General features: G+C 44.2%; 1 protein-coding gene and 1 long non-coding RNA gene across 6 annotated transcripts in view; both read right to left on the bottom strand.

The window, feature by feature from the left end:
* Positions 1-783: 783 nt before the first annotated feature.
* LOC102131287 (uncharacterized) lies at positions 784-19,667 on the bottom strand. Of its 3 annotated transcripts, XR_012414806.1 has the most exons (5): positions 19,564-19,667; positions 18,321-18,459; positions 17,581-17,670; positions 6,618-6,675; positions 4,217-4,784 (listed from the first exon to the last, which is right to left on the bottom strand). It is a non-coding gene; the product is annotated as an uncharacterized lncRNA (long non-coding RNA). The 3 variants fall into 3 exon arrangements; XR_278697.5 differs by lacking the exon at positions 6,618-6,675 and having other exon boundaries at positions 784-4,784; positions 19,472-19,667; XR_278696.5 differs by lacking the exon at positions 6,618-6,675 and having other exon boundaries at positions 784-4,784.
* Positions 19,668-22,100: 2,433 nt separating this feature from the next.
* The window catches only part of CHP1 (calcineurin like EF-hand protein 1), a 55,695-nt gene continuing 50,035 nt past the window's right edge, over positions 22,101-27,760 (bottom strand). For all 3 annotated transcript variants that reach the window (XR_012414803.1, XM_073995538.1, XM_005559233.5), the window contains 2 exons: positions 24,804-24,926; positions 22,101-24,665 (listed from right to left, as the gene is read on the bottom strand). Coding sequence is in view for 2 of the 3 variants with exons in the window: in XM_073995538.1 (XP_073851639.1) it covers positions 24,612-24,665; positions 24,804-24,926 (177 nt within the window). In the remaining variant the exon portion in view is untranslated. The remainder of the gene's footprint in view (positions 24,666-24,803; positions 24,927-27,760) is intronic.

Raw genomic sequence — 27,760 nt, 5'->3', positions numbered from 1 at the left:
CGGTGAAACCCCATCTCTACTAAAAAATACAAAAAACTAGCCGGGCGAGGTGGCGGGCGCCTGTAGTCCCAGCTACTCCGGAGGCTGAGGCAGGAGAATGGCGTGAACCCGGGAGGCGGAGCTTGCAGTAAGCCGAGATCCGGCCACTGCACTCCAGCCTGGGCGACAGAGCGAGACTCTGTCTCAAAAAAAAAAAAAAAAAAAAAAAAAAAAAAAAGAAAGTACCTTTCATATCCTCTTTATGCAGAACATTTTTTCCTTTTGTGCAGTTTTTTTTTTTTTTTTTTTTTTTTGAGGTGGAGTCCCGCTGTCACCAGGCTGGAGTACAGTGGTACGATCTCGGCTCACTGCAACCTCCGCCTCCCAGGTTTAAGCGATTCTCCTGCTTCAGCCTCCCGAGTAGCTGGGACTACAGGCACGCACCACCACACCCGGCTAATTTTTGTATTTTTAGTAGAGATGGCATTTCACCATGTTGGCCAGGATGGGCTTGACCTTGTGATCCGCCTGCCACAGCCTTCCAAAGTGTCGGGATTACAGGTGTGAGCCGCCGCACCTGGCCTGTGTGCAACTCTTGATTGCAGAGCCCCACAAACTCAAGCAGTATCACTTATTCTACTGTACAACCTTGCTAATGCAAATTACTATACATGCACAAACTTATTGCTACTAAAATTCTACCTCTTGAAAATCACTATTCATTTTATGGCTTTTTTTTTTTTTTTGCAACAGGAAATATCCTTTCCTATATACTGTGCTATTCTGTATTCATTACCTTTTCAGTTTTGTTTTTTTTTTTAATTTAAATGCTTTTCAGTAATGGATTCTTCCAGGCACTAAACTACTTAAGTCAAGAGTGTAACTACTTCAGATATACGATGAGAATCTAAACTTGGGTCTCTGGAGATCTGCTGCCAGTCTCCTTGTTCTAACCTGTGTCTGCACAAGATATACCACATTATAATAGTTTTGCATTTGCTATCATACATTAGTTATGTAGAATCTGTGTCAGCAAATGCTAGACTCTCCCTAATACTGAAATTGAAAAAAATCACCTCAGAAAACTGCCACTTCTGAGTTTTCAAGGCAGCTTTTAGAGGTAGGAATTCCTTCTCTACAGAAAGCTATCTTCTTATTTCAGAACAAAACAACTGTTTTATTTCCACAAGTAAAGCAGATAAAAGTGAAAGCTGTCTAAGGCTTACTATACCCAAGAGAAAGAGTCTACTTATTACATAGCAACCTAGGTAGGTGCCACCCAGCTACATTTCCAGTTCTCATGAAAAGGTCTGAAAATCTCATCAACAGACAATTCAGCACATTTGGAAATAGGAAGAGCCCTAACAAATAACTAAATACTCCAAATTACGGTGTGTTTGCACACAGCATGCTGCAAATAGGAAATGTAAATGGTCTGCAGATTAGAAAAGCACTCACTAAAGCAGGTAACAGCATCTCCACAAGACATGCAAAATGTAATTTCATGACATACAAGGAGTAGGAAAACAATGAACCTAAAAGACATGCCATGTTAAGACATGAAAAGAGCAGGCCGGGTGGATTACTTGAGGTCAGGAGTTCGAGACCAGCCTGGCCAACACGGCAAAACCCCGTCTCTACTAAAAATACAAAAATTGGCTGGGCGTGGTGGCACGTGCCTGTAGTCCCAGCTACTCGGGAGGCTGAGGCACGAGAATCACTTGAACCCAAGAGGCAGAGGTTGCAGTGAGCCGAGATTGTGCCACTGCACTCCAGCCTGGTGACAGAGTGAGACTCTATCTCCCCCATAACACCCCCGAAAAAAGAGCAAAGCAGAATAATTAAATGGGGTCTGATTTTGACTTGAGGTTTCATAAGACACAAAGACAGCTGGTTTCCAGATACCTTATGGAAAGCTGAAATGTCCTCATAGTATCTCAGATTTTGACCCCACATTTCTATTCATAAATGAGTCTTTTGGGCCTTAATCTCTTTTCCCCAGGGAGAATATAACAGATTTAGACATTATGGAAAAAGAAAAGGTTTGGATTTTCCACTCTTTTTACACTATTTGTTATTATCAATAATTCATCCTGAAGTTTAAAATCACTAGGCTCATGCACTAACCCCTAACATGGCACTACAATATGCTACCAAGCACTAATGCTTACAAAACTATACACATCTCAAAATGGAAGACATTGGTGATTTTGTTGTTCTTAAACAACTTGTAACATTTGTCCACAAGTATTAAAATATACATATATATATATATTTCTATTGCACATACCCCGTTGTTTAACTTTTCAAAAGAAAACCTGCCAGCTAACATGGAAGAGCAAGGGAACGGAAGGAAGCATGGCCACAAATCCATGTATAGTCCTGCCTGAAATATAGCTCTTCCTATCAAGGGGACCAAAATAGACAAGAAAAAAATGTAGATGTATTAAGTAAACACTGGGCAACTACAGCTGGAATATATCCATTTTGTTAAATGCATCTGGTCTGAACCATGGAAGATACAGAAACAATTTCAAGAGCATTAGACACTGGTTCTCTCCACTGTGGAATGAAAAAAATATAAAACATATAGAGACACTGAGTCTGATAGCTATTCACACAAGTGGGCCAGAGCTGGTTTCAATGGTGCCAAAAGTACAGGTACTCTACCCCTGCCAAATGATCCTACCAAAAACGGTGCCAGAAGTACAGAGAAGATGGGTTAACAGACAGCTGGAAGGTACAAATTCTCCATGATATGACATTTTCAACATACTAGTGTTGAAAACATATATTTCAACCATATATGTAGGCTCCATTCTGTCTTGAACAATTTCAAAATATTAAAGAAAAACTTGAGTAGGTAACTTAGAGAAAATTTTGAGTTACTTTTAACCTAAGTGATTTCTACTATGCTTTTATCACTCAGTAGGTCTCAAAAAAAGAAATATTTTATATATAATATGTAATTATTTTACTAAAAGTAATTTTTACCCATTTCAAATGGGTTGATTGACCAATTAGTGAGATTGACCAATCTCACTAATAGTAAGAGTGCTCAACATTTCCCATTTTGGGTCATTTTTATCACTCTCAAATTTTGGTGAATCTTCCCTAAGTTCCCAGCATCACAGCATTCATGGACCTGAGTGAACATTCTGGAAAACACAGAGATGTTCCAGTATTCTCTGTTCTTAATTTCATCTAATTAGTTTTAAAATTTATTCTCTACTCACAAAGAAGCATCAATAAAGGTTTCACTCTTATATAAAGACCTGACAATACATACAATGGTCCTCTGCTGATTTGGAAGCAAGGACAGTTTTCTACGACAGTCTGTTCTTTATAATGTATAACTGTTGTGGGAAAAAAAGAAAATCCATGTCTTATTGTAATTATTTTTCTTGTTTTGAAGTTTCTTTTCCACGATGACCCAACCACAAGTTTAGGAACATTGCTTCTGAGGCCCATTCTCTGATGAGACAGTTCAGTCCCAACTGGGGAAAGTACCTGAGTCCCAGCCTTTTCAGCCTAACAATATACCTAATATCTAGAGTAAGAAATCAGGCTGGGAGTGGTGGTGTGCGCCTATAATCCTAGCTACTTGGGAGGTCGAGGCAGGAGAATCGCTTGAACCCAGGTGGGACAGACTGCAGTGAGCAAAGATCACGCCAGTCACTCCAGCCTGGGTAACAGAGCGAGACTCTGCCTCAAAAAAAAAAAAAAAAATCACACATCCAAGTACCCACCTTGGGTTGCAGGAAGAGTTAATCTTATGCGTTTACAAAAAAATGTAACTATATAATGTGAAACACCATAGAGTCAGATGGCACTGCATGAGGCATTTTTGCTTCTTTTTCTTAAGGAAAAGGAGTTATATGGAAAATTCTCTCATCCTCCCCTCTCTGACCCCGACTCCTCTATGTCCAAAGTTTTTTTTTTTTTTTTTTCTGAGATGGAGTCTCACTCTGTCGCCCAGGCTGGAGTGCAGTGGTGCAATCTCGGTTCACTGCGAACTCTGTCTCCCGGGTTCAAGTGATTCTCCTGTTTCAGCCTCCCGAGTAGCTGGGATTACAGGCATGCACCACCACACCCGGCTAATTTTCTATGTTTAGTACAGATGGGGTTTCTCCATGTTGGTCAGGCTGGTCTTGAACTCCCAACTTCAAGTGATTCGCCTGCTTCGGCCTCCCAAAGTGTTGGGATTACAGGCGTGAGCCACTGAACCCGGCCTAGGTTTTTGTTTAAAATTGGGTCTTTGTTCTTATTCAGTAAATCTATGTCACAGGATGAGCCAGGATTTAAATATACAAACATACATTTTTAGTATCTTTCACGTCAAATTAGAAAGACATATTTGGAATTTACTGCTGCAGTCTCAACTGTGCTTATCATGGTAGTGGCTGAAACTGGAAGACATTTTTTTAAAACCCTGAAGCATCCATACTTGCTACTTCTTTAGTTTTCTTGCTTGGAATGAAAAGTATTCACAAATACCACCACCTAAGCACCTGTTTCAAATGAAACTCAGCCTTCAGCTTGCAAATGATGTCTTTATAAGTAAGCAAACAGCAGAAGACCCATGCGAGTTGCTTCTTTCTTCCTGGAGATGTTGGCAGGATAACTGGAATCCTAGGAGCTCCTCTGTGTTGAATTTGAGAGGCAGAACAAAAAGAAAAGTGGCCTTTTCCATTCCAAATCATGGAGGTAATGTGTAGAGAAGTGATAGCCACATTTCAAGAATAGGGAAAGTAACTGGGTAAAAGAAGCAGGACTACCCATTCTAGGAGACAACATAGAGACACCTAGAAATACAAAATAAAAACAGAAAGATTAGGACAGGTACTTCTGCATAAGCTGACTCAAAACAATATCTAAAATATAAAGAAAAGAATAGCCCGGGCGCAGTGGCTCACATCTGTAAATCTAGCACTTTGGGAAGCCAAGGCAGGTGGATCATGAGGTCAGGAGTTGAAGACCAGCCTGGTCAACATGGTGAAATTCTGTCTCTACTAAAAATACAAAAATTAGCTGGGCGTGGTGACGGGTGCCTATAGTCCCAGCTACTCAGGAAGCCGAGGCAGGAGAATTGCTTGAACCTGGGAGGCAGAGATTTCAGTGAGCCAAGATTGCTTCACTGCACTCCAGCCTGGGCAACAGAGTGTGACTCTGTCTCAAACAAACAAACAAACAAAAAAGAAAAGAGTATTTTGGATTACATATTATCTAAAAGAAAATGACCAACCATAACACCAAATTCAGTACTATTATCAGAAAAGCAGTAATAGCCAGAAAAAAAATTACAAGCACGATACAAAAAAAGCTGGATTTATACAAGCATGATACAAAAAACTTTTCTGCATATAAAACATTTTTTGTTTTGTTTTGTTTTTTGTTTGAGACGGAGTCTTACTCTGCTGCACAGGCTGGAGTGCAGTGGCATGATCTCAGCTCACTGCAACCTCTGCCCTCTGGGTTCAAGTGATTCTCCTGCCTTAGCCTCCCGAGTAGCTGGGATTACAGGCATGCACCACCACACTCGGCTAATTTTTGTATTTTTAGTAAAAACGGGGTTTCACCATGTTGGCCAGGCTGGGTTCGAACTCCTGACCTCAAGTGATTCACCCGCCTCAGCCTCCCAAAGTACTGGGATTACAGGCATGAGCCACCGGGCCCGGCCACATTTGTGTTTTAAAGTAGCACTGAGCCAGGTGCAGCAGCTCACACCTGTAATCCCAGCACTTTGGGAGGCTGAGGGCAGGAGGATCCCTTGAGCCCAGGAGTTGGAGACCAGCCTGGGCAACACAGCAAGACCCCACTCTAGAAAAAATAAAAAATTAGCAGGGCGTGGCGGTGCCCTCTTGTGGTCCCAGCTACTTTGGAGGCTGAAGCAGGAGCATTGCTTGAGGCCTGGAGATTGGGGTTGCAGTGAGCCATGATTGCACCACTGCACTCAGCCTGGGCAAGAGTGAGACTCTGTCTCCAAAAAATAAAAATGAAAAATAACGTAGCAGTGTATCTTCGCTTGCAGCTCCTATCAAAATAAAAAAGAAACAAAAATAAACACAAGTAGCACTGTACTCCAAATTTGATGTCTAAATATATAATACTCAAAACCATATGTATCTTACTCTGAATCACCTTCAACTACCAGCAATAAATGGTATTTTATAAAAGATAACTGTAAGTAAAATACATACTGTTTCATTATCACCAAATGTAAACATGTAAAGACTAAATCAAGGCCGGGCGCAGTGGCTCACGCCAGTAATCCCAGCAGTTTGGTAGGCCTAGACAGGTGGATCACCTGAGGTCAGGAGTTCGAGACCACCCTGATCAACATGGTGAAACCCCATGGCTATTAAAAATACAAAAAAATTAGTTGGACATGGTGGCGGGTGCCTGTGATCCCAGCTATTCAGGAGGCTGAGGCAGGAGAATTGCTTGAACCTGGAGGCGGAGGTTGCAGTGAGCCAAGATTGTGCCACTGCCCTCCAGCCTGGGTGACAAGAGTGAGACTCTGTCTGAAAAAAATTTTTAAAAAGTACATCAAGTTCATTGTTGCTAAATGTAAAAACTGTTAAATCTGCAAAAAGATGTTAGACACAAAAGGGCAAATATTGTATAATTCCACTTACATGAGATACTGACAATAGTGAAATTCATAGAGATTTAGAGTAGAGAGGTTACCAGCGGCTGTGGGAGGGAAGATGGGGAGATTAATGAGTACTGAGTTTATTTGAAATGATGAAAAAATTCTAGAGATAATGGTAATGCTTATACAACCATGTGGAATATACTTAATGCCAATGAATTGTACACTGTAAAATGTTTAAGAGTTTTACAATAATACATCACAGATGCCCGTCAAAGGCTTAAATGATTTTAGTTTACAAAAATGATCAATAGCGATCAGCTAACTAGTCTTTCTAGCCCACTATTTTCAGTCTGTCATATACATTAAAAAACACCTCAACTGTAAATTGAAGCTAAATAACCTCTTCTGGTTCAAGATGGGGTTCTTATTAAAAGCCTAGGAAAGCCAAATGTATATTAATCCCGAATCAAATCAGGAGGAAAAAAAGTGCAGAATTTGCACTCGTTGCAAAAGCAGCATGTAAGAGGAAAAAGTAAAGATCCACAGGTGGCAGGGCGCAGTGGCTCAAGCCTGTATAATCCCAGCACTTTGGAAGGCCGAGACGGGCGCATCACAGGGTCAGGAGAACAAGACCATCCTGGCTAACACGGTGAAACCCCGTCTCTACTAAAAAATACAAAAAACTAGCTGGGCAAGGTGGCAGGCGCCTGTAGTCCCAGCTACTCGGGAGGCTGAGGCAGAAGAATGGAGTAAACCCGGGAGGTGGAGCTTGCAGTGAGCTGAGATCCGGCCACTGCACTCTAGCCTGGGCGGAGCGAGACTCCGTCTCAAAAAAAAAAAAAAAAAAGAGATCCACAGGTACACCTTTAGAACCCTGAGCAGCAGAGCTGCCTTATTACAGAGGCTCACTTGAAACCTGGGGGGTGGAGGTTGCAGTGAGCCAAGATAGCGCCACTGCCCTCCAGAATAGCAACAGAGCAAGACTGTCTCAAAAAAAAAAGTGTGGCCGGGCACGGTGGCTCATGCCTGAAATCCCAGCACTTTGGGAGGCCGAGGCGGGAGGATCACGAAGTCAGGAGATCGAGATCATCCTGGCCAACATGGTGAAACCCCGTCTCCACTAAAAATACAAAAATTAGCCGGGCGTGGTGGTGGCGCCTGTAGTCCCAGCTACTCAGGAGGCTGAGGCAAGAGAATGGCGTGAACCCGGGACGTGGCGCTCACTGCAAGCTCCAGCCTGGGCAACAGAGCAAGACTCAGTCTCAAAAGACATAACATAACATAACATGAAACATAACATAAAATGTATGTAAAAACACCTTGGCCGGGCGCAGTGGCTCACGCCTGTAATCCCAACACTTTGGGGGGTCAAGCTGGGAGGATCACGAGGTTAGCAGTTCGAGACCAGCCTGGCCAACATGGTGAAACCCCCGTCTCTACTAAAAATACAAAAACTAGCCAGGTGTGGTGGCAGGCACCTGTAATCCCAGCTACTTGGGAGGCTGAAGCATGAGAACTGCTTGAACCTGGGAGCTGAAGGTTGCAGTGAGTTGAGATCGGGCCACTTGCACTCCTGCCTGGGTGACAGAGCAAGATGCCGTCTGGATGGGGGAGGAAGCACACCTTGAACATATATAAACTTTGTCCCCCAAATAATCTATATCTTAATATTAGGCAATAACACTAGCAAATCATAAGCTTATACTCTTCAAAATGCCCAATTTCATATCTCAGACATGACTAATCAATTTATACACTCTTACACATAGGTATGTATGTGCATGTATCATTAATGGCAGGATATAACTAACCCATTTGAAGATGGCTGTCTGGGCACAGTGGTTCACACCTATAATCCCAGCACTTTGGGAGGCTGAGGCGGGGGAAGGCTGCTTGAGCCCACGAGTTTGAGACTAGCCTGGCAATATACTAAGATTCTGTCTCTACAAAAAACTGAAAAAATTAGCGAGTGTGGTGGCATGTGCCTATAGTCCCAACTACCCAGGAGGCTGAGGTGGGAGAATCGCTTGGGCCCAGGAGGCAAAGTTGTAGTGAGCTGAAACTGTGCCACTGCACTCCTGCCTGGGCGACAGTGAGACCCTGTCTCAAAACAAACAACAAAACCCAGAATAGCTGAATAAATAGCAGCTTAGTGTAAAAGCCAAAACTCATGACCTTCAGTTCCTCTTAAGATCTGCACCCTGATCTCTTCTGACCATAGCTCCATCATGGGCTCTAACCACAGTGGACTCTGCTCTTTCTGAAATATTAGGCATGCTCCTTACAGCCTTTGTAGTGGCTGTTCCCACACTGGGAGGACTCTTCCCCCAGGTATCTGCATAACTAAGTCCCCCTGCAGGTCTCTAAATATCACTTCTTCATTGAGGCCTACCGTGGGCCCCTATATAAACCTGTATCTTCCCCTCATCCTATACACAGATAATCTCCCATCATTGCCCTTTATCCCGCTCTAGTTTTCCCTTTATCCACAGCAGGTGACACTATCTAGGAACTTACAAGAGGTACTTATTTCATTTCTCACTTACTGTTTTGTCTAAAATGTAAGATCCACTGGAAGGATCCTGTTTTGTTCACCCATGAATTACAAGCCCCAGAATAGCATGTGACCCATGGTAGGCACTTGATGAAAATGTGTTGAATAGGTTGGGTGTGGCGGCTCATGCCTGTAACCCTAGCACGTTGGGAGGCCAAGGTGGGTGGATCACCTGAGGTCAGGAGTTCGAGACCAGTCTGGCCAACATGGCAAAACCCCATCTCTACTAAAAATACAAAAATTAGCCAGGTGTGGTGGCGGGTGCCTGTAGGCCTAGTTACTTGGGAGGCTAAGGCAGGAGGACAGCTTGTGTCCGAGGGGCAGAGATTGCAGTGAGATGAGATTGCACCACTGCATTCCAACCTGCGTGACAGACCGAGACTTTATCTTAAAAAAAAAAAAATTGAATACATGAATAGTAGGGCTCTTAAATGCTTAGCCAACATGAACTAAAAATATAATTAGACACAATCTAGAAAGTCTAGTTTTCTTTTTTTTTCGAGATGGAGTCTCCTGTGTCACCCAGGCTGGAGTGCAATGGCACAATCTCGACTCACTGCAACCTTTACCTCCCGGGTTCAAGCAATTCTCCTGCCTGAGCCTCCTGAGTGGCTGGGATTACAGGTGCCTGCCACTATGCCCAGCTGATTTTTTGTATTTTTAGTAGAGACAGAGTTTCACCATGTTGACCAGGCTGGTCTTGAACTCCTGACCTCGTGATTCACCTGCCTCAGCCTCCCAAAGTGGTGGGATTACAGGCGTGAGCTACCACACCCGGCTGCTGAAAATCTAGTTTTCTAGATTTATCAACTACAACTATACAACAGATACACAAAACTTACAAATAAATTCCCCCTAAAGTTGGCCTCACATTAGGTACTTTCAAGTGGTTGAAGTTACTCACTTGCTTACTGATGCTGATTATATAAAGTAACCTTCTACTAAAAAACCTGACTCATTGGGAGGATCGCAAAGGAGAATATAAATTGTATGTGGACACCTTAGGTAAGCTAGCTTGTGAGCCAATGATTTGCTGTGCTAACCAGCCTCCAAAATAATCACCAGTGATTGCTGCCTCCTGGTATTCAGGCCTTTTTACAGTCGCCTCCAACAATGAATCAGGGTTAATCTACGTGAATGTTGTATAATAAAGACTCTGACTGCCCTTTGTTCCGGGAAAGGATACTCTAAATCCTTGGAATTTAGAGTAAATAAGCCAGTGGAAATTAAATAATACACTCCTGGCCGGGCGCGGTGGCTCAAGCCTGTAATCCCAGCACTTTGGGAGGCCAAGACGGGCAGATCACGAGGTCAGGAGATCGAGACCATCCTGGCTAACACGGTGAAACCCCGTCTCTACTAAAAAATACAAAAAATTAGCCAGGCGAGGTGGCGGGTGCCTGTAGTCCCAGCCACTCGGGAGGCTGAGGCAGGAGAATGGCGTGAACCCGTAAGGCGGAGCTTGCAGTGAGCTGAGATCCGGCCACTGCACTCCAGCCTGGGTGACAGAGCAAGACTCCATCTCAAAAAAAAAAAAAAAAAAAAAATACACTCCTAAACCAGTGAGTCAAAAAATAAATCAAAAAGGAAATTAGAAAGTACCTTGAGACAAATGAAAACCTAATAAAAACTTATGGGATGTGGTGAAAGCAATGCTAAGATGGAAATTTATAGCTGTAAATGCTTACATTAAAATAGCCCTCAGCCAGCAGTGGTGGCACATGCCTGTAGTCCCAGCTACTCAGGAGGCTGAGATGGGAGGATCACTTGAGGCCAGGAGTGCAAGGCTGCAGTGTGCCATGATCACACCTGAAAAAAGCCACTGAACTCCAGCCTGGGTAACAGAGTGAGATCTTGTTTCTAAAAAGTCAGCCAGGCACAGTGGCTCACACCTGTAATCCCAGCACTTTGGGAGACCAAGGCGATCGGATCACTTGAAGTCAGGAGTTTCAAACCAGCCTGACCAACATGGGGAAAGTCTATCTCTACTAAAAATACAAAAATTATCTGGGCATGGTGGCGCACACCTGTAATTCCAGCTACTTGGGAGGCTGAGGCAGGATAATTGCTTGAACCCAGGAGGTAGAGGTTCCAGTGATCTGAGATTGCACCACTGCACGATGGCCTGGGCAACAGAGTGAAACTGTCTCAAAAAAAGTAAAAAGACCTCAAATCAACCAACCTAACTTTAAAGGAACTAAAAACAATAAAGAAAACAAATGAATCAAAAGTTGGTTCTAGCAGGGTCATGGGAATCTCTAAATCTGTAGCCAGGTGGTCAAAAATGCAGGTGGCTGGGGGTACCTCCAAAGTACAGCTGGCATCTGAAGTGAGGACAGTCTTGTTGAGGACCATGCCCTTTGACCTGTAGGTCTATGCTAACTCTGGGTGGTGTCAGAAATGTATTGCCATGGTCGGGAGTGGTGGCTCACGCCTGTAATCCCAGCACTTTGGGAGGCGGAGGCAGGCGGATCACAAGGTCAGGAGATCGAGACCATCCTGGCTAACACGGTGAAACCCCATCTCTACTAAAAATACAAAATATTAGCCGGGCATGGTGGCGGATGCCTGTAGTCCCAGCTACTCGGGAGGCTGAGGCAGAAGAATGGCGTGAACCCGGGAGGCAGAGCTTGCCATGCTCTAGCCTGAGGAACAAAGTGAGACTCCATCTCAAAAAAAAAAAAAAAAAAGTATTGTCATGTACTACTTGATGTCAGAATACTGACCACCAGAACAAGGTGGATGTGACAGTGAGTGACTTCTGAGGCAAAGTCATAGAGTAGACTATGGTTTTTGTCTTGTTCTCTTAGATTGCTTGTTTAGGGAGAAGCCAGCCACCGTATAAGGGTGCTCACACAGCCCTGAAAGAGGCCTACATTGGGAAGAAATGAAACTTCCCCCTAAACAGCATGAATGTGCCAGCCATGTAAATGTGTCACCATAGAACTCCATCAGACTTCAAGCTTTTTTTTTCTTTTTTGAGATGGAGCCTTGCTCTGTTGGGCAACAGAGTACAGTGGCGCGCGATCTCGGCTCACTGCAAGCTCCACCTCCCAGGTTCATGCCATTCTCCTGCCTCAGCCTCCTGAGTAGCTGGGACTACACAGGCGCCCGCCACCAAGCCCGGCTAATTGGTCTCCATCTCCAGACCTCGTGATCTGCCCACCTTGGCCTCCCATAGTGCTGGGATTACAGGTGTGAGCCAATGCACCCAGCCAGACTTCAAACTTTTTTTTTTTTTTTTTTTTTGAGACAGAGTCTCGCTTAGTCGCCCAGGCTGGAGTACAGTGGCGTGATCTCGGCTCACTGCAAGCTCCGCCTCCCGGGTTCACGCCATTCTCCTGCCTCAGCCTCCCGAGTAGCTGGGACTACAGGCGCCCGCCGCCTCGCCCGGCTAATTTTTTGCATTTTTAGTAGAGACGGGGTTTCACAGTGTTAGCCAGGATGGTCTCGATCTCCTGACCTTGTGATCCGCCCGCCTCGGCCTCCCAAAGTGCTGGGATTACAGGCGTGAGCCACCGCGCCCGGCCCAGACTTCAAACTTTTAAGAGACCCTAAGCCAGAACCTCCCCATAGCTAAGCTATTCCTAAATTCTTGAGAGACGTAATAGATATTTGTTGCTGTGTTAATCCACTAAGTTTTGGGTTATTTGTTATACAGCAATAACTAATATACTTTGCTTCCTCTAAGGACAGAAAGAATGATGTATCGTGGGAGTTAGTGCCCCTTTTTTACTTTGCTATGTAAATAGGGAATTTAGAATATATTCTAAACACAAAACACAATGAATACTATTATCACTATCAATCAAATTAAGTTTGTAACTGTCATATTAAAAAAAAAACCTTGCTAGCTAGGCGTGGTGGCAGGCACCTGTAATCCTAACTACTCAGGAGGCTGACGCAGGAGAATCGCTTGAACCCCAGAGGCGGAGGTTGCAGCAAGCACCAATGCACTCTAGCCTGGGCAACAGAGTGAGACTCCGTCTCAAAAAAATAAATTAAAAAAAAAAAAACACCAAACACCTTACCAGGCGCGGTGGCCCACGCCTGTAATCCTAGCACTTTGGGAGGCTGAGGGGGGTGGATAACCTGAGGTCAGGAGTTGGAGACCAGCCTGGCCAACATGGCAAAACTCCATCTCTAATAAAAATACAAAAATTAGCCGGGTGTGGTGGCGGACACCTATGATCCCAGGTACGAAAGAGGCTGAGGCAGAATAGCTTGAACCTGGGGGATGGAGGTTACAGTGAGCCAAGACTGTGCCACTTCACTCCAGCCTGGGCAAAAGAGCGAGAGACAACAACAAAAAATAGGTGAGGTGCTCAATTCCTGCCCCCTAGGTAGGAATATACTATACTTTATCAATGTAAAATGTTGCCTGAGCAAAAATTTGTTTTCATTTATCAAATATTTATTCAGCGCTTCCTTTGAAAATTCTAAATTACTTATTTGAATAAATATATGCAAGAGATAAGGTAAAACAGGGTAAACAGTGTTTCTTGCACATCCTTTTAGGAATATTCTATGGCTACACAACATCTCTAGAGACATTTCCCACAAATGAAAGCACACTATATATTGTTCTGTACCTTGCTTTTTCTGTTAATGTATCTTAGAGATCATTCCACTTCAGAACAAAGTACCACTTTGTAAGTAAAGTACTACCTTTGATGTACTTTATTTACATCAGTTCTCTACACCATATACATTTTATAAACATATTATATAAAAAAACATAAATATATATTATATATGTAAATTATACACACACACACACACATATATATTTTTTTCCCAGAGACAGTGTTGCTCTGTCGCCCAGGTTGGAGTGCAGTGGTGCAATCTCAGCTCACTGCAACCTCTACCTCCCAGGTTCAAGCAATTATCCTGCCTCAGCCTCCAGAGTAGCTGAGACTACAGGCAAGCGCCACTATGCCCGGCTAATTTTTGTATTTTTAGTAGAGACACGGTTTCACCATGTTGGCCAGGCTCATCTCAAACACCTGACCTCAAGGAACCCACCCGCCTTGGCATCCCAAAGTGCTGGGATTACAGGTGTGAGCTAACACACCCAGCCTACAGATGGGTATTTAGATTACTATAAATATTGTGCTATACCAATGTCAAGTTTCTATTATCATCTACTTGAACTTAAACTTGTAAACCCAAGTGGTAAGGCCTTCCTCACTCTAAAGGGCATTTTGCCTCATCAGTTTTTATTCCCGTTCTTACTACTGATATATATATATATAAAATCAATCATATATATCATATATACACACACATATACATATACATACAAAGGTTGTTTTATTTTTCAATGTTTTTATTGTGATAAAATACACATAAAATTTACCATATTAACCCTTTCGAGTATACAATTCAGTAGTATTAAGTACATTCATGCTGCTGTGCAACCATCACCATAATCCATCTCCAGGACTCATTTCTTCTTCCCAAACTGAAACCTTGTACACATTACACAGTAATTCCCTCTCACTGCCCTTCCTGCAGCCCCTGGCGACCATCATTCTACTTTCTGTCTCTATAATTCTGATGCTGCCCAAGCTGGGGTGCAGTGGCTACTCACAGGCACAATCAGCGTACTGCAGCCTTGAACTTCTGGCCTCAAACAATCCTACTACTTCAGTTTCCAGAGTAGCTGGTACTACATACAAGGTTTCAATCCTCAAAGCAGTTGCACACTGAATGGTTTCATATAAATAATCAAGGTACAAGTAGGCTTGTACCTAATGGGTTGAACTGTGTCCTCCCAATATTCGCATGTTAAAAGTCCTAGCCCCTAGTACCTCATACTGTGACTTTATTTGGTAATAGAGTCATTGCAGGTAATAGAGTCAGCAGCTAAGATGAGGTCATAACAGAGCAGGATGGACACCAATCCAGTATGACTGGTGTCCTTATATTAGGATTCAGATACACAAACGGGAAGAACTTCATGTGAAGATTGGAGTTATGCTGCCACAAGTTAAGGAACCACAAGAAGTTAGAAGGATTGGAAATTTTTTTCAGTGCATTCAGAGGGATGGCCCTGCCAACACTTTGGTTTTAGACATCTGACCTTTATTTAGAACTATGAAACAATTTCTGTTATTTTAAGCTACCCAGTTTGTGGTGCTTTATTACATCAGGCCTAGGAAACTAAAACTAACACAGCAGATGTGAAGCCTATTTTGCAGATACAATGTCACTGTCAATTAAGAAAGGACATACCGGCCAGGCGTGGTAGTTCACACCTCCAATCTCAGCATTTTGGGTGGCCAAGGTGGGTGGATCACAAGGTCGGGAGTTCAAGACGAGCCTGCTGAATATGGTGAAACCCCATCTCTACTAAAAATATAAAAATTAGCCTGGTGTGGTGGCGGGCGCCTGTAATCCCAGCTACTCAGGAGGCTGAGGCAGGAGAATCGCTAGAACCCAGGAGGCGGAGGATGCAGTGAGCCGAGATTGCACCATTGCACTCCAGCCTGGGCGACAAGAGCAAAAGTGTCTCAAAATAAATAAATAAATAAACTCATTCTAAAATTTGCCTGGTTTAAGAGAAAAGTGAATTATTATTCACTGTTCGTGGGAATGTAGATCGGAACAGCCACTATGGAAAATAGTATGGAAGTTTGTTTTTGTTTTTTTTTTTTTTGAGATGGAGCCTCAGTCCGTAGCCCGGGCTGGAGTGTAGTGGCGTGATCTCGGCTCATGGCAACTTCCGCCTCCCAAGTTTGAGCGAGTCTCCTGCCACAGCCTCCTGAGTAGCTGGGATTACAGGCATGAGCCACCGCGCCCAGCTGGGAAGTTTCTAAAGAAATTAAAAATGGAACCACCACATAACCCAGCACTCCCTCTGCTGGGCATATAACCAAAAGACATGAAATCACCACCTCATAAAGATGTCTGCACTCCTATATTCAGTGGAACATTATTCACAACAGCCAAAATACGGAAACAACCTAACTGTCCATCAATGGATGAATGGATAAACCGTAGAAACTACAGTGCATATATATGATGGAATATGTTACTCAGCCCTAAAAAAGAATGAGCTCTTGGCCAGGTGCAGTGGTATATGCCTGTAATCCCAGCATGCTGGGATAAAGCCAGGAGTTTGAGACCAGCCTGGCCAACATGGTGAAATCCTGTCTCTACTAACAAAATACAAAAATTAGCCAGGCGTGGTGGCGCACACCTGTAATCCTGGCTACCTGGGAGGCTGAGGCAAAAGAATCGCTTGAATTAGGGAGGCAAAGGCTGCAGTGAACCGAGATAGCACCACTGCACTCCAGCCAGAGATGCAGAGCAAGTGCTGACAGAGCAAGACTCTGTCTCAAAAAAAAAAAAAAAAGAAAAAGAAAAAAAGATTATTCACTGTTCGTGGGAATGTAGATCGGAACAGCCACTATGGAAAACAGTATGGAAGTTTTTTTTTTTTGTCACAGCATAGATGAGTCAGGAGTACAGAAAGAAAAATATTGCACAATCTCATTTACATGTGAATTTAAAAAAAAATATCAAATATACAGAGTTAGAGAACAAAACAGTGATGAGGGAGTTAGTAAAGGAAGAGATATAGGTCAGAGGATACAAAGGAACAGTTACGTAGGCTGAACAAGTCTAACGATCTAATGTACAACATGACAACTATAGGTAATAAAATTGTACTGTAAACAGGATCCATGCTAAATGAGATTTTAGCTGTTGCCACAAAAACAAAAGAATAACTATGTGAGACAATGGATGTTAATTTACTTCACTGTAGAAACCTTTTTACTATCTATATGTATCACATAACATCATGTTGTATACCTGAAATATACACAAAATTTGTTTAAATAAAACCACCCAGTAATATATTTTTTTTAATTGTATTTTTGTTTGAGATGGAGTCTGTCTCTGTCCCCCAGGCTGAAGCGCAGGCAGGGGCGCAATCTCAGCTCACTGCAGCCTCTGCCTCCCACGTTCAAGCAATTCTCCTGCCTCAGCCTCCCAAGTAGCCGGGATTACAGGCGTATGCCACCACACCTGCTTATTTTTTGTAGAGATGGGGTTCCCCCATGTTGGCCAGGCTGGTCTCAAACTCCTGACCTCAAGTGATCTGCCCACATCGGCCTCCCAAAATGCTGGGATTATAGGCTTGAGCCACCGGGCCAGGCCTATTTTTTTAATCATTTGATTTCCTTCAATCTAATTAAATATGTGTCTTTTTTCTTTAGACAGTAAAAATTATTGGTAGTTTGAGCAAATGATCAAGATTACTCCTTTTTATTTAATATGTTTTTGTTGAAAAATAAAATATTTAACTTAAATTTCAATAGCTTATAGTCATTTTTCATGTTCATCTTCTGTTGAAGCTAACGGCTTATTGTTCCACTTCTATGTACCTGTTTTCATGCTGCTTAAACAGTATTGGAACGATTAGCCCACAATTACTTACTTGCCAAGTCCTGAGTTCAGAATTTTGTTTTTGAGATGAATATAAAAGCACCTAAAGGTCAAGGAAAATTTTCTTCCTGTGATAAGGAACCTAAAAATAAAAAGAACATTAAGGATATAGCCCTCACTGGTGCTAGTAATTTCAGTGTGCAATATTAAACAAACAAGCTATTGTTAAAAAAAAAAAATCAATATCATAAACTATTCAAAAGGAATAATAAGAAAGCAGTTACTCTCTACCTGCACTGGCATTAATTTTAAAAAGATGTCAAGTCTTGGAGCAGTGATTCTCAAGCTTTTACGGAACACTGTCCTCTTTGAGAATCTTATACTATGGATCTTCTCCTTCCCACAAAAATGTGTAATTGTGCATAAAATTTCCAGTAGTTTATGAACCCCTACTTAAGACCTTTGTGTCAGGCCTCTGAGCCCAAGCCTGCGTGTATACATCCAGATGGTATGAAGCAACTGAAGAATCACAAAAGAAGTGAAAATGTTGGATTCCCGCCTTCCCTGATGACATTACCTTGTGAAATTCCATCTCCTGGCTCAGAAGCTCCCCCACTGAGCGCCTTGTGACCCCCCCACCCCTGCCCACAAGAGCACAACCCCCTTTGACTGTAATTTTCCACTAACCTACCCAAATCCTATAGAACTGCCCACCCCTAACTCCCTTTGCTGACTCCTTTTTCGGACTCAGTCCGCCTGCACCCAGGTGAAATAAACAGCTTTATTACTCACACAAAGCCTGTTTGGTGGTCTCTTCACAGGGATGCGCGTGACACTTTGCTTTAGTGTAGATGACCACTCCCCTCTGTAAGGCAGGGAGGAAGAATGTTTGGTTAGTTCCTTTCCTCTGGCCGATCTTTTTTTTCTTCTCCTGGATGAGACAAAGACAAAAAAACAAAAAATAAACTAACAAAAGCGATAAAAAAGGTCTCATATAGAAGTCCTTCTGTGTTATTTTTCAGCTCTAGTAAATCCAAGGCCAACAAAGCGCATACCCAAAAACATTCATTTGTCTAATGGTGTGTCCATCGGAACTGAACTGATGTGCCAGTTTTAAACAGGCCACACCAATTTCGAAACCTAGTAACAGGAACTTTCCTAGAATTTAACTGAGAGACCGGATGAGGGGCTACAACAATCCAAATTACAAAAAGAGACAACCCGTTTATTCAAGAGAACCGAATACTAAATGCCTCACGATGTTGACACTCTGCAACCCCACCGCTTTACACAAACTACGTTCTAATAACATTAACCTATCATTCTGTGTCTATAAAAACAATAGTGTACACTGAACTCCTGTACTTCTGGGTCGGAAACCAAAAACGGTGAATTCTATCAAAATCCTGCCATCAGCCAAAATTCATGCGCCATTAGAAGGTTATGAGGACATCAGTGCCAGAACCGCTTACTCAGATCATAAAAGTTTGGGAGGTGGGAGTGGGAGCCAACGGATTTAGTAAAGGTTGCACCAGGATGTCCGCGATAAACACACGCGAATGCAATTCCCAAGGGGAACCTGTTACAAGTCTCAAGGTCAACGAGCTGGGGACACAAAATACTCAGAGCCACAACAGGCCTCAACTGATACCGCAGACGGGCAAAGAGGGGGCACGAAGTCCTAAGGCGAGGAGTATATCAATAAAACAAAGATATTCCTCGAAAAATAAATCGATGGCAGAAGCAGCGGCTGCCAGATACAGCACCGTGGGGGTGCAAGCAGAAAGCACAAAGGTGGCTAAAGGCATGGCACTGGGAAGGACCGAGGCGGGCTGAGGAGTGGGCCGTGCGACACACCCAGAAGGCAGGTGCCGGCCGCCCCGGAGCCGCCGAGGTTGGAACCCCCGCCCAGCCGAGGCCGAGGCCGGCTGCCCGCAACTCACAGGTTCCTGCGCGCTTCCGTACCCTTCCCGGCTGGGCCACACCACCTCCTCGGCGCCTGCTCGTCCCCCCGTCACTGGCCTTCTCGGCTCACCTTGCACGGTCCAACAGATGCACTCGGCCTCCCGGGGGCTACCCGCCCCCGGCCCAAAGGCCAGTTTACAGCGGCACGCCTTACTCCGCCATCTTCGCAGCTTCTCGAGTCAGCCAACCCTGCGGTGGGCCGTTCCCACAAGCCCCGCCTCCGCTGCTACAGCTGAGTGATGATTGGGTATCGTCCTGCTCGCGCGCGCTCTCCTTGCGTCGTAGGTTGGCTGGAATGCACGTCAATCAATAGCTCTCGCCGCACTCTTTCGATCCCTTTTTAGTCGGATTGGGTCCCAGAATCGAGGTAACACGGTAAATGCTTTTGTAATTCATTTATTAAGAATGTAAAATTTCCGCGTAGAAGCTGTACCACGTGGTAAGATAGTGTGGCTAGGCTGCGTGACTATTTTAAGCCACTGTTAGGTTAAACTGTAGTACTAATAATTTTATTCTTAGGCCCGAGGGTTTTGTTTTTGTTTTTTGTTTTTTGTTTTTTTTTGTTTTAATACAGAGTCTCTGTCGCCCAGGCTGGAGTGCAGTGGCACGATCTTGTCTCACGGCAACCTCCGCCTCCCGGGTTTAAACGATTTTCCTGCCTCAGCCCCTCAAGTAGCTGGGACTACAGGCGCATGCCACCACGCCAGGCTAATTTTTGTATTTTTAGTAGAGACGAGAGTTCACTATGTTGACCAGACTGGTCTCCTGACCTCAGGTGATCCACCCGCCTGGGTCTCCCGAAGTGCTGGGATTACAGGCATGAGCCACCGTGCCCAGGCTTTTAATTCTGGGGTAGCACAACACCTGGAGAAAAAATGTAATGGTTCCAGTTTGTCTCTGTCTTTGACTCTTAGAGGGTTCAAACGTTGTCCTCCTGTTTACAGCTTTGGTCAATACAGGAGAGAAGGATTTGTCACTTTTCTGAGAGCCCTCCTGCATAGAGGAAACCTGTTATAACTGGCAGTTTTGTCGTTTGCTACACCCAACTGTAGGACATCCTTTCTTCTGCACCATCTCCCAGAGGGGCAGGTGTCACGCCTCTGAGCCCAAGCTAAGCCATCATATCCCCTGTGACCTGCACCTATACATCCAGATGGCCTGAAGCAACTGAAGGTCCACAAAAGTGAAAATAGCCTTAACTGATGACATTCCACCATTGTGATTTCTGCTCCACCCTAACTGATCAATGTACTTTGTAATCTCCCCACCCTTAAGAAGGTTCTTGGTAATTCTCCCCACCCTTGAGAATGTACTTTGTGAGATCCACCCCCTGCCGGCAAAACATTGCTCCTAGCTCCACCGGGTATCCCAAAACCTGTAAGAATTAATGATAATCCACCACCCTTTGCTGACTCTCTTTTGGGACTCAGCCCGCCTGCACCCAGGTGAAATAAACAGCCTTGTTGCTCACACAAAGCCTGTTTGGTGGTCTCTTCACAAGGACGCGTGAGATGACAGGAAGGGTATATATGGGGTGGCTCCTCTTCGGGGTTATGACAAGGGGCCCAGCGTACCGTGCTTGCCAAACACCAAGAGGGCTGTCATCTGGGTGGATTCATAGAAATGCATAGAAATGCAGATTCCTGGCCTGGTGCAGTGGCGCACGCCTGTAATCCCAGCACTTTGGGAGGCCGAGGCAGGTGAATCAACTGACCTCAGGAGACCAGCCTGGCCAACATGGTGAAACACCATTTCTACCAAAAATACAAAAATTAGCCAGGTGTGGTGGCACGTGCCTGTAGTCCCAGCTACTCAGGAGGCTGAGGCAGGAGAATTGCTTGAACCTAGGAGGTGGAGGTTGCAGTGAGCCAAGACTGTGCCATTGCACTCCAGCCTGGGCAAGAGTGAGACTCAATCTCAAAAAACAAAAAGAAAAAGCTGGCCAGGTGCGGGGGCTCACGCCTGTTATCCCAGCACGTTGGGAGGCCGAGGCAGGCGGATCACGAGGTCAGGAGATCGAGACCATCCTGGCTAACATGGTGAAACCCAATCTCTACTAAAAATACAAAAAATTAGCCAGGCATGGTAGTGGGCGCCTGTAGTCCCAGGTACTCGGGAGGCTGAGGCAGGAGAATGGTGTAACCCAGGAGGCAGAGCTTGCAGTGAGCTGAGATCGCGCCACTGCACTCCAGCTTGGGTGACAAAGACTCCGTCTCAAAAAAAAAAAAAAAAAAAGAAAAGAAAAAGCCATGTAAAAGCAGAGTATGTCACCACTGAAGCTGCACATGAATGAGGAGGTGGGCAACTTCACAAGGAATAGACAGATACTGGATTTTTAGGCTTTTTCTAAATTGAAGGAGTTGGGGAGTCAAGCACAGAAATTGCATCTTAGCTGGAATGAATGGGAAGTGGCCACAGCTGACAAAACTGTGTCTAGAGGCCAAAAGTGCTGGCCCCTCGAAGAATGTTTCCACTTCATATGTCCAGGCAGCAGCAGAGTAGACTGCAGCTGACAGTACAGACATAAACTTGAGTTAGGGAGACACTGTGATTTCAAACTTGAAGGGACTAAGTTACATAAAATTCTTGTAAAATGGACAAAAGTTATTTTGTTTCAACCACAAGTATTTATTGATGGATCGAAGATACAATTTTAATGGAACAGTAAGGCACAACCTTGGATTAAAACACTTTGCTATACAGCCAAAAGGAGGGAAAAGCTATAACCTTAGGAACTTTATGCCAATCAAGAAGCCTCTAAAGTACCTAATAGATCAGTATCAGACATTCTTCCCTTTTACACTAATTCCTATATTACATCACTTGATCACAAAGTGTGACTGATACTCATAAAGAATTCCTCATTCATTTATATTTGAGCCATCCAGCCAGGCTACTCCCCTGTTCTCCACCCTTTTCCACCCTTTTGCAGTGGTATTTTTGTAGCAATCCCCTTCCTAAAGAATAACCTACACATCTTCAATAGTTTTCCAAAGCAAGGAAACAAGCAAGCAAGCAATGAGTCAGAGAAAGTCAGCCAAGGGCAGATGTGTGGATAAATAGACTCATAGACACATACATTAGGATAGCAGCAGCCTGATACACTGAAGTCTACTGACTTTGGCAGAAAAGTTTGACTGTGGCTTGCTCAAAGACCTGTAATGCCACCTTAGGTTGTGCTACTAGTGCCAGACCTCTTGTTTTTAAGGGATTAGCAGTGGTCTATACAAGGAGCTAGGGAGCTAATGTAACCAGGCAGCTAATGATAAATAGTCAATGCTTTGGACATGTATTAGGAGCAGACTATGGCTTTCATCATTAACATTTGCCAAGTGTAAAATTCATAAAGAATTTTGTGACTGAGCATGGTGGCTCATGCCTGTAATCCCAGCACTTTGGGAGGCCGAGGTCGGAGGATCACCTGAGATCAGGAGTTCAAGACCAACCTGGTCAACATGGTGAAACTCCGTCTCTACTAAAAATGCAAAAATAACCCAGGAATGGTGGCCACGTCTGTAAACCCAGCTACTTGGGAGGCTGAGGCGGGAGAATTGCTTGAACCCAGGAGGCAGAGGTTGCAGTGAGCCAAGATCATGCCACTGCACTCCAGCCTGGACAACAGAGTGAGACTCCGTCTCAAAAAAAAATTTGTGCAAAACTTCAAGACACTAAGGAAGCAATCTTTAAATATTTTGGACTGGGGCCAGGCGTGGTGGCTCACGCCTATAATCCCAGCACTTTGGGAGGCTGAGTCGGGTGGATCACGAGGTCAGGAGTTCAAGACCAGCCTGGCCAACATGGTGAAACCCTGTCTCCACTAAATATACAAACAATTAGCCGGGCATGGTGGTGCGTGCCTGTAATCCCAGCTACTTGGGAGGCTGAGGCAGGAGAATCGCTTAAACCCAGGAGGCTGAGGTTGCAGTGAGCGGAGATCACACCATTGCACTCCAGCCTGGGCGACAGAGCAAGACTCTGTCTCAAAAAATAAATAAATAAATAAATAAATTTGGACTGGGATATTAGGCACTTCCGTAACACTAATCTTTCTACTTGGAAATGTGAAGTGGAAAACATTGCAGTGCACATAACACTGAGGCATAAACCATGCTGCAAAGGTGTGAATGCATGAGGCTTTATAGGGTGCCCAGCCTCCTTGTTAACAAAAGCCATGAGAAAGTCCCTAGGCATATTGTCAGAGCAGCCATTCTGGTAGTTACAGTGTCCCCAAACTAAGCAAACCTGTAAGCATACTGCTGTTTTTTTTTTAACAGTCAACATTGCACTAACAAGAGGAGCCACATAGGTACAAAGTTGAGAATCAGAGGCCAGAGGTAGAGTGATGTGGGCAAGCAGCCTAGAAGACTTGACTCCATACCTCTCACCAAGGCCACCTTTCAAAAAGGGTATCTCCACCTAGCAGCCTTTGATGACAGAGCGGAGTGCAGAGGATGGTCTCATACTTTGAGAGAAATGTTGGTTACCAAAAAGCTCCTGGAGAGGCAACATCCCAGAGGCCCATTTAATAATGAAGGTAAATAAAAACTGCCAGACCCCTGGACTATCCTGCCAAGTCAAAAATACATATATAGGGCATAGCTTGTGGTGCAAGTAGAACAGAGGAGATTTTGAGGCTTAATGAAAGGCAGAAAGACTGCCAGAGAAAGTGAACAGTATGTTGGATGACACACAAGTAGGAAGCAAAGAACATATAAAAAGGATAAAGCATGCTGGCAGACTCGCTGGAGGGAAGGCAGCAGGGCTACAGTCTACACCTGGTGAAAGAGCTTTGCTGGCTTGTTCTTGGCATGATTGCCTCTCTCACTTTCTCAGACTGGATGGATGTGTGGCATTCAGCGGCAGAACAGGGAAGATACTTATAAATGAAGAACTAGTGAATGGATACCGAACAGAAATAGATAGGGTGTACCATTCTGTAATGCCCTGTTTATACACCAAAGGCAGGTTTGTGTTGACAGAACATATTTGGGGTTGTCATGCAACAGCAGTAGTACTTTGGGAGAAGGGGAATGAGGGGGTGGAGGTGGAGTTGGTGGAAGGAGGACTTTCAAGTTCCAGTTCTTAAATACTAGACTGCAAGGAACAGTTTGGTCTCCTTTAGTGAAGAAATCGGATGCTCATTTTCTGTTCTACATCCACCTTCTCCAAAACCTGGGGAAGAAAACCAGTAACAGTTACGAAGGTTATGAATGTCACAACACTCCCAAGCTCTTATCTGAGTAATGTTCTCCAAACTTCCTCCTGTGCAGTAAAACGTCACTTTTTCAAACAAAGAGGTAAGTGACCAACCTTAACAAATTCTGTGAAAGATATGGCACTGTCCCCATCCTGATCAGCCTCCTGAATGGTCCTGTCTGCGATGCTGCCCAGCTGCTCATCTGAGATATTTACTCCGACCATCATGCGTAGCACCTGGAAGGCCAAGAGCCAGGAATTACAAGGGTCTTGGGAATCAGAGGGACTATTGAGATTAAAAATAAAGCTATCACCATCCCCCTTTTCCTTTGATGCCCTCAAATACAGTCATGCACTGCATAATAATGTTTTGGTTAATGACCGACCACATATATAATGGTGGTGCTGTAAGATTATAATAATGTATTTTGATGAGAACACATGGACACAAAAAGGGAAACAAAAGACACTGGGGCCTACCAGAGGGCGGAGTGGGAGGTGAGAAACAGAAAAAAATAACTATTGGGTACTATGCTTAGTACCTGGGTGGCGAAATATTCTGTACATCAAACCCCCATGACAAGAGTTGACCTATATAACTAACCTGCATGTGTAGCCCTAAACCTAAAAGTTAATTTTTTTTTTTGAGACGGAGTCTTGCTCTGTCGCCAAGGCTGGAGGGCAGTGGTGCGATCTCAGCTCACTGCAAGCTCTCCCTCCTGGGTTCACGCCATGCTCCTGCCTCAGCCTCCCAAATAGCTGGCATTACAGGTGCCCGGCACCACGCCCAGCTAATTTTTTGTATTTTTAGTAGAGAAGGGGTTTCACTGTGTTAGCCAGGATGGTCTCAATCTCCTGACCTCGTGATTCGCCCACCTCGGCCTCCCAAAGTGCTAGGATTACAGGCGTGAGCCACCACGCCTAGCCAAAACAATCTTAAAAAAAGATTACAGTACCCTATTTTTACCGTACCTTTTCCATGTTTAGAGATATATATATATATATTTTTTTTTTTTTTGAGACAGGATCTCACTCTGTTGCCCAAACTGGAGTGCTGGAGTGCGAATGTGGCTCACTGCAGCCTCACCTCCCATGCTCAAGTGATCCTCTCACCTCAGCCTCCCAAGTAACTGGTACTACACTACAGGTGCATGCAACTATGCCTAATTTTTTTTTCCCCCTGAGGCGGAGTTTCACTCTTGTTGCCCAGGCTGGAATGCAATGGCATGATCCCGGCTCACTGCAACCTCCACCTCCCAGGTTCAAGCGATTCTCCTGCCTCAGCCTCCTGAGTAGCTGGGATTACAGGGACGTGCCACCACACCCAGCTAATTTTTGTATTTTTAGTAGAGAAAGGGTTTCACCATATTGGCCAGGCTGGTCTCGAACTCCTGACCTCATGATTCGCCCGCCTCTGCTTCCCAAAGTGCTGAGACTACAGATCTGAGCCACTGCACCCAGTCGCCTGGCTAATTTTTCAAAATTTTTTGTAGCAATGAGGTCTCACTGTGTTGCCCAGGCAGGCCTTCAACTCCTGGGCTCAAGCAATTCTCCTTCTGCCACCTCCCAAAGTGCTGAGATTATAGGCATGAGCCACCATGCCCAGCCACAGATATGTTTAGATACACAAATACTTACCATTTTGTTACAACTGCATATAGTAGTCAGAACAGTAACATGCTGTATGGGTTTGTAGTCTAGGAACAATAGGCTACACCATATAGCCTAGGTGTATAGTAGGCTATATCATCTAGGTTAATGTAAGTACATTCTATGATGTTCCTACAACTACAAAATTGCCTAACATTGCATGTCTCAGAATGTATCCCCATCTTTACCATCATGTGACTAAATAACAGCTAAAAGGCTGAAACCCTTATCTTCTCATCTAGGCAATGATGTAAGCAGAATTTATCTAGGTGACTGGATAAGAAGACAAAGACTAAGGGAGAGTCCTTTGCATTTTGCCCTTCCTCATTCTTCTTACCCAGAATACAGATATGCTGTCTGGTGGCACTACAGCCACCCTGGAGCCATGAGGTGAGTAATACGAGTTATGGATGCCAGGCCAAGAACACAGAATAAGCCTGATTCCTGGACATCAGTGAGGTACTGTACCAGCGTGGACAGTCTGTCCCAAACATTCTTGTTGCGTGAGCCTAACTAGTTCCTTATTGATTTAAATCAGTTTGGTGGGGCTTTCTGAAATCCCACCCAAATGTAGTCGTCTTTGAGGTGCTGCACTAAGCCAGCTGCTCCTAAAGTATGGCCCAAGAAAACACAAAGATCCTTAAAGAGTTAAATGCTAAATCCCCCTCTGAGAAAAATAACAAGCACAATTAAAGGGTTGCGAGAATTGAGTAAGAGAATTTAACACTGTTTCACTAAATCTGTCTTAAACTTCACCAATCCTCGGGCCCCTGGGAATTCTATTAACATCTTTAGGGTATGAACATACGTTGAAAATTGCTTCCTTAAAAAAAAAAAATAAGCAACTTTAACAATTTGACTGTCAGGCAATATGGAAAGGCTGGTTCTTAGGCAATATAAAATGGGGGACAGGGTACCTTTCTGACTCCTTATATTATTACTGCAGTCAGCCACCTCTGTCTTCAGATGGTAAGAACTGAGCTTTTCCACAGGAAGGAAAGGGCCTCTAGTCCAGTGGTTCACAGGCTTCCTTTCCTCCACTCCTTTACTCCTTTACTTCCTTCTACAATCTCATGAGATTTTTTTTTTTTTTTTTTTTTTGAGATGGAGTCTTGATATGGAGTCTTGATCTATTGCCAAGGCTGGAATGCAATGTCATGATCTCGGCTCACTGCAACCTCCACCTCCCAGGTTCAAGTGATTCTCCTGCCTCAGCCTCTCGAGTAGTTGGGATTACAGGTGCCCATCACCATGCCTGGCTAATTTTTGCATTTTTAGTAGAGACGGGGTTTTGCCACATTGGTCAGGCTGGTCTCGAACTCCCGACCTCAGGTGATCTGCCTGCTTTGGCCTCCCAAAGTGCTGGGATTACAGGCGTGAGCCGCTGCGCCCGGCCTGTAATTTGCTTTTTAAAAATCGAT

This window comes from Macaca fascicularis, chromosome 7 (genome assembly GCF_037993035.2).
Source record: "Macaca fascicularis isolate 582-1 chromosome 7, T2T-MFA8v1.1".
In the NCBI taxonomy this organism is placed as follows: Eukaryota; Metazoa; Chordata; class Mammalia; order Primates; family Cercopithecidae; genus Macaca; species Macaca fascicularis.
The sequence above is the reverse complement of the archived record's forward strand: the minus strand, read 5'-3'. Positions and strand labels throughout refer to the sequence as shown.